Source organism: Oncorhynchus keta, chromosome 37 (genome assembly GCF_023373465.1).
Source record: "Oncorhynchus keta strain PuntledgeMale-10-30-2019 chromosome 37, Oket_V2, whole genome shotgun sequence".
Classification (NCBI taxonomy): domain Eukaryota; kingdom Metazoa; phylum Chordata; class Actinopteri; order Salmoniformes; family Salmonidae; genus Oncorhynchus; species Oncorhynchus keta.
This window is the reverse complement of record NC_068457.1, coordinates 29,141,525-29,149,554: the sequence shown is the minus strand read 5'-3', so window position 1 is coordinate 29,149,554 and position 8,030 is coordinate 29,141,525. Positions and strand designations below refer to the sequence as shown.

Here is an 8,030-nt window from a genome sequence, read left to right as displayed (position 1 = left end):
CCACAGCATTCTGCAGCGATATGCCACCCCAGCTGGTTTGCGCTTAATGGGACTATAATTTGTTTTTCAACAGGACAATGATCCAACACACCTCCAGGCTGTGTAGGGCTATTTTACCAAGAAGGAACGTGATGGAGTACTGCATCAGATGACCTGGCCTCCACAATCACCTGACCTCAACACAATTGAGATGGTTTGGATGAGTTGGGACCACAGAGTGAGGGAAAAGCAGCCAACAAGTGCTCAGCATATGTGGGAACTCTTTCAAGACTGTTGGAAAAGTATTCCAGGTGAAGCTGGTTGAGAGAATACCAAGTGTGTGCAAAGCTGTCATCAAGGCAAAGGGTGGCTATTTTGAAGAATCTAAAATATATTTAGATTTGTTTGACACTTTTTTGGTTACTACATGAATACATATGTGTTATTTCATAGTTTTGATGTATTCACTATTATTCTACATTTTCTACATGTAGAAAATAGTTTTTTTTAATAAAGAAAAACCCTGGAATGAGTAGGTGTGTCCAAACCTTTGACTGGTACTGTATATGCACTTTATAAACTATATATGAAGATTAAACAAGACTGTTAATAACCATTCTAGGAGATACAGTAGGTCTATAAGTTACTGGGATCACCAGTCTGGTGGTATATTATAACATAGGAGATACAGTAGGTCTATAAGTTACTGGGATCACCAGTCTGGTGGTATATTATAACATAGGAGATACAGTAGGTCTATAAGTTACTGGGATCACCAGTCTGGTGGTATATTATAACATAGGAGATACAGTAGGTCTATAAGTTACTGGGATCACCAGTCTGGTGGTATATTATAACATAGGAGATACAGTAGGTTTATAAGTTACTGGGATCACCAGTCTGTTGGTATATATATAATTTTATATACACTATATAGTTAGAAGACTCTAAAAGCTACTGGTTCAGTTTAATAATTGCACATGATAGTTTGATAAATACTGTGGACAGTCAGCCTGGAAGTCTAGAGACAGAAACTGTTGAAAGGTAAATATATGTATGACATCCACGATAAAGGCAATAGGTCAATACATGATTATTATAACAACGTTATAAGCATTTCAATATTGCTATTAACAGATTGATAAATAACATGCCAAAGTCAACATCGTAGCCACGCAGCAGGGCATTTAAAACGTGTTCAAACCTGCAGGGGTAGTTGGGGTCTAACCTACAGGGGCAGAGTGGGGTAGTTGGGGTCTAACCTACAGGGGCAGAGTGGGGTAGTTGGGGTCTAACCTACAGGGGCAGAGTGGGGTAGTTGGGGTCTAACCTACAGGGGCAGAGTGGGGTAGTTGGGGTCTAACCTACAGGGGCAGAGTGGGGTAGTTGGGGTCTAACCTACAGGGGCAGAGTGGGGTAGTTGGGGTCTAACCTACAGGGGCAGAGTGGGGTAGTTGGGGTCTAACCTACTGGGGCAGAGTGGGGTAGTTGGGGTCTAACCTACAGGGGCAGAGTGGGGTAGTTGGGATAGTACGGGTCTAACCTACAGGGGCAGAGTGGGGTAGTTGGGGTCTAACCTACAGGGGCAGAGTGGGGTAGTTGGGGTCTAACCTACTGGGGCAGAGTGGGGTAGTTGGGGTCTAACCTACAGGGGCAGAGTGGGGTAGTTGGGGTCTAACCTACAGGGGCAGAGTGGGGTAGTTGGGGTCTAACCTACAGGGGCAGAGTGGGGTAGTTGGGGTCAGTTTAATAACCTGCACCTGCAGGGGCAGAGTGGGGTAGTTGGGGTAGTTGAAAGGTCTAACCTACAGGGGCAGAGTGGGGTAGTTGGGGTAGTTGGGGTCTAACCTACAGGGGCAGAGTGGGGTAGTTGGGGTAGTTGGGGTCTAACCTACAGGGGCAGAGTGGGGTAGTTGGGGTAGTTGGGGTCTAACCTACAGGGGCAGAGTGGGGTAGTTGGGGTCTAACCTACAGGGGCAGAGTGGGGTAGTTGGGGTCTAACCTACAGGGGCAGAGTGGGGGTTGGGGTACAGGGGCAGTTGGGGTAGTTGGGGCAGGGGCAGAGTGGGGTAGTTGGGGTCTAACCTGCAGGGGCAGAGTGGGGTAGTTGGGGTCTAACCTACAGGGGCAGAGTGGGGTAGTTGGGGTCTAACCTACAGGGGCAGAGTGGGGTAGTTGGGGTCTAACCTACAGGGGCAGAGTGGGGTAGTTGGGGTCTAACCTACAGGGGCAGAGTGGGGTAGTTGGGGTCTAACCTACAGGGGCAGAGTGGGGTAGTTGGGGTCTAACCTACAGGGGCAGAGTGGGGTAGTTGGGGTCTAACCTACAGGGGCAGAGTGGGGTAGTTGGGGTCTAACCTACAGGGGCAGAGGGGGGTAGTTGGGGTAGTTGGGGTCTAACCTACAGGGGCAGAGTGGGGTAGTTGGGGTCTAACCTACAGGGGCAGAGTGGGGTAGTTGGGGTCTAACCTACAGGGGCAGAGTGGGGTAGTTGGGGTCTAACCTACAGGGGCAGAGTGGGGTAGTTGGGGTCTAACCTACAGGGGGCAGTAGTGGGGTAGTTGGGGTCTAACCTACAGGGGCAGAGTGGGGTAGTTGGGGTCTAACCTAGAGGGGCAGAGTGGGGTAGTTTGGGGTCTAACCTAGAGGGGCAGAGTGGGGTAGTTGGGGTCTAACCTACAGGGGCAGAGTGGGGTAGTTTGGGGTCTAACCTACAGGGGCAGAGCGGGGTAGTTGGGGTCTAACCTACAGGGGCAGAGTGGGGTAGCTGGGGGTAGTTGGGGTCTAACCTACAGGGGCAGAGTGGGGTAGCTGGGGATAGTTGGGGTCTAACCTACAGGAGCAGAGTGGGGTAGCTGGGGGTAGTTGGGGTCTAACCTACAGATGCAGAGTGGGGTAGCTGGGGGTAGTTGGGGTCTAACCTACAGGGGCAGAGTGGGGTAGCTGCGGGTAGTTGGGGTCTAACCTACAGGGGCAGAGTGGGGTAGCTGGGGGTAGTTGGGGTAGTTGGGGTCTAACCTACAGGGGCAGAGTGGGGTAGCTGGGGGTAGTTGGGGTCTAACCTACAGGGGCAGAGTGGGGTAGCTGCGGGTAGTTGGGGTCTAACCTACAGGGGCAGAGTGGGGTAGCTGGGGGTAGTTGGGGTCTAACCTACAGGAGCAGAGTGGGGTAGCTGCGGGTAGTTGGGGTCTAACCTACAGGGGCAGAGTGGGGTAGCTGGGGGTAGTAACCTACAGGGGCAGAGGGGGTAGCTGGGGTAGTTGGGGTCTAACCTACAGATGCAGAGTGGGGTAGTTGGGGTCTAACCTACAGGGGCAGAGTGGGGTAGCTGCGGGTAGTTGGGGTCTAACCTACAGGGGCAGAGTGGGGTAGCTGGGGGTAGTTGGGGTCTAACCTACAGGGGCAGAGTGGGGTAGCTAGGGGGTAGTTGGGGTCTAACCTACAGGGGCAGAGTGGGGTAGCTGGGGGTAGTTGGGGTCTAACCTACAGGGGCAGAGTGGGGTAGCTGGGGGTAGTTGGGGTCTAACCTACAGGGGCAGAGTGGGGTAGCTGGGGGTAGCTGGGGGTAGTTGGGGTAGTTGGGGTAGTTGGGGTCTAACCTACAGGGGCAGAGTGGGGTAGCTGGGGGTAGTTGGGGTCTAACCTACAGGGGCAGAGTGGGGTAGTGGGGGTAGCTGGGGGTAGTTGGGGGTAGTTGGGGTAGCAGAGGGGTAGTTGGGGTAGTTGGGGTAGTTGGGGTCTAACCTACAGGAGCAGAGTGGGGTAGCTGCGGGTAGTTGGGGTCTAACCTACAGGGGCAGAGTGGGGTAGTTGGGGGTAGTTGGGGTAGTTGGGGTCTAACCTACAGATGCAGAGTGGGGTAGTTGGGGTCTAACCTACAGGAGCAGAGTGGGGTAGCTGGGGGTAGCTGCGGGTAGTTGGGGTCTAACCTACAGGGGCAGAGTGGGGTAGCTGGGGGTAGTTGGGGGTAGTTGGGGGTAGTTGGGGGTAGTTGGGGGTAGTTGGGGTCTAACCTGCACTACATTAATAGATGATTATTAAAGTCCAGAGATCTTCTCTCTGTCATGGCTTATCTGTCTGTGAGGTGTCTTCTGCTACATTCTCTGGCCTGGTCCATAAACACGCCCTAGCCCCTTCTCCTAGCCCCTTGTCTCCTAGCCCATAATCTCTTAGTCCCTAGACTCCTAGTACCTTCTAGTTCTTACCTCGTTGTTGTGTGGAGTTCTGGATTAATCTGATAGCTGGGTAAGAAGCAATGATTGGAAGGGTAGATGGAGGCCATATCTGATTGGTTGGAAGGGTAGATGGAGGCCATATCTGATTGGTTGGAAGGGTAGATGGAGGCCATATCTGATTGATTGGAAGGGTAGATGGAGGCCATATCTGATTGATTGGAAGGGTAGATGGAGGCCATATCTGATTGGTTGGAAGGGTAGATGGAGGCCATATCTGATTGATTGGAAGGGTAGATGGAGGCCATATCTGATTGGTTGGAAGGGTAGATGGAGGCCATATCTGATTGATTGGAAGGGTAGATGGAGGCCATATCTGATTGGTTGGAAGGGTAGATGGAGGCCATATCTGATTGGTTGGAAGGGTAGATGGAGGCCATATCTGATTGGTTGGAAGGGTAGATGGAGGCCATATCTGATTGGTTGGAAGGGTAGATGGAGGCCATATCTGATTGGTTGGAAGGGTAGATGGAAGCCATATCTGATTGGTTGGAAGGGTATATGGAAGCCATCACACCATCTGGTTCCTTCAGGTCTGTGCTAACTGCTAACCTGGTGAGAGGCTAGAGGCTGTATCTGGACCTCTTCCCATTGATTTATCCTGCAATAAATGTTGTGCAATTGGTAGTATGCCAGTTTGTCTTCTTCAAATGCCTCTAATCTAATTGCAAAAGTAAAAGTAATCAGATTACATTACTTAGTTTGAGTAATCCAATAATTACTATTTTGGACAGGTGCATTTTAAAAGTAACCTCCCCAACCCTGCTTGTGCTACATTCTCTGGCCTAGTCCAGAAAGAAGCCCTAGTCCCTTATCCCCTAGCCCCATGTCTCCTAGTCCCTTATCCTAGTCCCTTGTCTCCTAGCCCCATGTCTCCTAGTCCCTTTTATTCCCTAACTAGTTGTTGTGTGCAGATCTAAAGGAATCACATAGCTGGCCGTAAGAAGCAACGATTGGAAGGATATATTTGTAATATGGAAGCCATATCTGATTGATTGATAGGATATATGGAAGCTGTCACACCGAGCTGATTCCTTCATGTCTGTGCTGACCAGGTGACAGAGGCTAGGTGTTGTTTCTGGACATTAGCCTCTCTTACCCTGGCCTACAGGTCAAAGGCTAAAGGTCAGGTTGGCATTCAGCATGCATAAGGAGGGGGCTTCTCGAAGCCGGAGGGCCCGTAGACGGGGCCAGGGTAGAGGGCAGGGGCGTTGGGTGTTAGCATGTAACCCTGACCAGGGTCCTGGGAGCCAGTCTGGAAGGTGGGTTGGCTGGGGGCCTGGGCGGAAGGCTGGCTCTGGCTCTCCTCTGACGGAGAGGAGGGGGTTAGGGTCATCTCCAGGCCGGGCTGGGGGGTGGAGGGGCCCTGGTAACTGCTGTGGTGCTGAGAAAGACAGAGAGAGAGAAGAGGAGAGGAGAGAGAGACAACAGAGGAGAGAGAGAGAGAGACCGAGGTCGAGAGAGAGAGAGAGAAGAGAAGAGGAGAGGAGAGGAGAGAGAGACAACAGAGGAGAGAGAGACAACAGAGGAGAGAGAGACAACAGAGGAGAGAGAGACAACAGAGGAGAGAGAGACAACAGAGGAGAGAGAGACAACAGAGGAGAGAGAGACAACAGAGGAGAGAGAGACAACAGAGGAGAGGAGAGAGAGACAACAGAGGAGAGAGAGACAACAGAGGAGAGAGAGACAACAGAGGAGAGAGAGAGAGACAACAGAGGAGAGAGAGACAACAGAGGAGAGAGAGACAACAGAGGAGAGAGAGAGAGACAACAGAGGAGAGAGAGACAACAGAGGAGAGAGAGAGAGACAACAGAGGAGAGAGAGAGAGAGACAACAGAGAGAGAGAGAGACAACAGAGGAGAGAGAGACAACAGAGGAGAGAGAGACAACAGAGGAGAGAGAGACAACAGAGGAGAGAGAGACAACAGAGGAGAGAGAGACAACAGAGGAGAGAGAGAGAGAGACAACAGAGGAGAGAGAGACAACAGAGGAGAGAGAGACAACAGAGGAGAGAGAGACAACAGAGGAGAGAGAGACCGAGGAGAGAGAGAGAGACAACAGAGGAGAGAGAGAGAGACCGAGGTCGAGAGAGAGACATAGAGAGAAGAGAGCGAGGAGAGAGAGAGGAGAGAGACGACAGAGAGGAGAGAGAGAGGAGAGAGAGAACAAAGAGGAGCGAGAGAGGAGAGAGAGAACAGAGAGGAGAGAGACGACAGAGAGGAGAGAGAAAACAGAGGAGAGAGAGACGACAGAGAGGAGAGAGAGAACAGAGAGAGAGAACAGAGATGAGAGAGAGAACAGAGAGGAGAGAGCGAGGAGAGAGACCGAGGAGAGAGAGAACAGAGGAGAGAGCGAGGAGAGAGACGAGAGAGACCGAGGAGAGAGAGAACAGAGAGGAGAGAGAGAGAGAGAAGAGACATTCATATCACTGGATGACGAGGAGCTTTTACTTTTACTAAATACTATTGTAGTTGGGGTCTAACCTACAGGGGCAGAGTGGGGTAGTTGGGGTAGTTGGGGTCTAACCTACAGGGGCAGAGTGGGGTAGTTGGGGTAGTTGGGGTCTAACCTACAGGGGCAGAGTGGGGTAGTTGGGGTCTAACCTACAGGGGCAGAGTGGGGTAGTTGGGGTCTAACCTACAGGGGCAGAGTGGGGTAGTTGGGGTCTAACCTACAGGGGCAGAGTGGGGTAGTTGGGGTAGTTGGGGTCTAACCTACAGGGGCAGAGTGGGGTAGTTGGGGTCTAACCTACAGGGGCAGAGTGGGGTAGTTGGGGTCTAACCTACAGGGGCAGAGTGGGGTAGTTGGGGTCTAACCTACAGGGGCAGAGTGGGGTAGTTGGGGTCTAACCTACAGGGGCAGAGTGGGGTAGTTGGGGTCTAACCTACAGGGGCAGAGTGGGGTAGTTGGGGTCTAACCTACAGGGGCAGAGTGGGGTAGTTGGGGTCTACCCTACAGGGGCAGAGTGGGGTAGTTGGGGTCTAACCTACAGGGGCAGCGTGGGGTAGTTGGGATAGTTGGGGTCTAACTTACAGGGGCAGAGTGGGGTAGTTGGGGTCTAACCTACAGGGGCAGAGTGGGGTAGTTGGGGTCTAACCTACGGGGGCAGAGTGGGGTAGTTGGGGTCTAACCTACAGGGGCAGAGTGGGGTAGTTGGGGTCTAACCTACAGGGGCAGAGTGGGGTAGTTGGGGTCTAACCTACAGGGGCAGAGTGGGGTAGTTTAGTTGGGCTCTAACCTACAGGGGCAGAGGCAGAGTGGGGTAGTTGGGGTCTAACCTACAGGGGCAGAGTGGGGTAGTTGGGGTCTAACCTACAGGGGCAGAGTGGGGTAGTTGGGGTCTAACCTACAGGGGCAGAGTGGGGTAGTTGGGGTATTTTTTACCTGCATGGGCAAAGCGGGGTAGTTGGGGTAGGCGGGCAGGGCCTGTCCGTTGGGGCAGAAGCCAGCGTAGGTCACCACGTGCTGGGTGGGGTTATACATGATGTGGGGGGGTGGGGCGGGACTGGGGGACATCTGGGGGGCGGGAGCCTGAGATAAAGGGAGACAGAAGGAGGGAAGGGAGGGGGGGAGGGAGGGAAGGGGAGAGGGGGAGGGGAGGGGAGGGGGAGAGGAGGGGGGAGGGAGAAGGGCAGGGAGGGAGAAAGAGAGAGGGGAAGGGAGAGGGCAGGGAGGGAGAAAGAGAGAGGGGAAGGGAGAGGGCAGGGAGGGAGAGGGAAGAGAGAGGGGAAGGGAGAGGGCAGGGAGGGAGAAAGAGAGAGGGAGGGGAAGGGAGAGGGCAGGGAGGGAGAAAGAGAGAGGGGAAGGGAGAGGGCAGGGA

At 52.9% G+C, this 8,030-nt stretch overlaps 1 protein-coding gene across 1 annotated transcript in view; it reads right to left on the bottom strand.

The window, feature by feature from the left end:
* Nucleotides 1-5,348: 5,348 nt before the first annotated feature.
* Nucleotides 5,349-8,030, bottom strand: part of LOC127916639 (rhodopsin kinase GRK1-like) — a 19,987-nt gene continuing 17,305 nt past the window's right edge. Inside the window, exons 8-9 of the mRNA XM_052498952.1 lie at nucleotides 7,595-7,741; nucleotides 5,349-5,594 (exon numbers count right to left, since the gene is read on the bottom strand). Of these exons, the coding sequence (XP_052354912.1) occupies nucleotides 5,349-5,594; nucleotides 7,595-7,741 (393 nt within the window). The remainder of the gene's footprint in view (nucleotides 5,595-7,594; nucleotides 7,742-8,030) is intronic.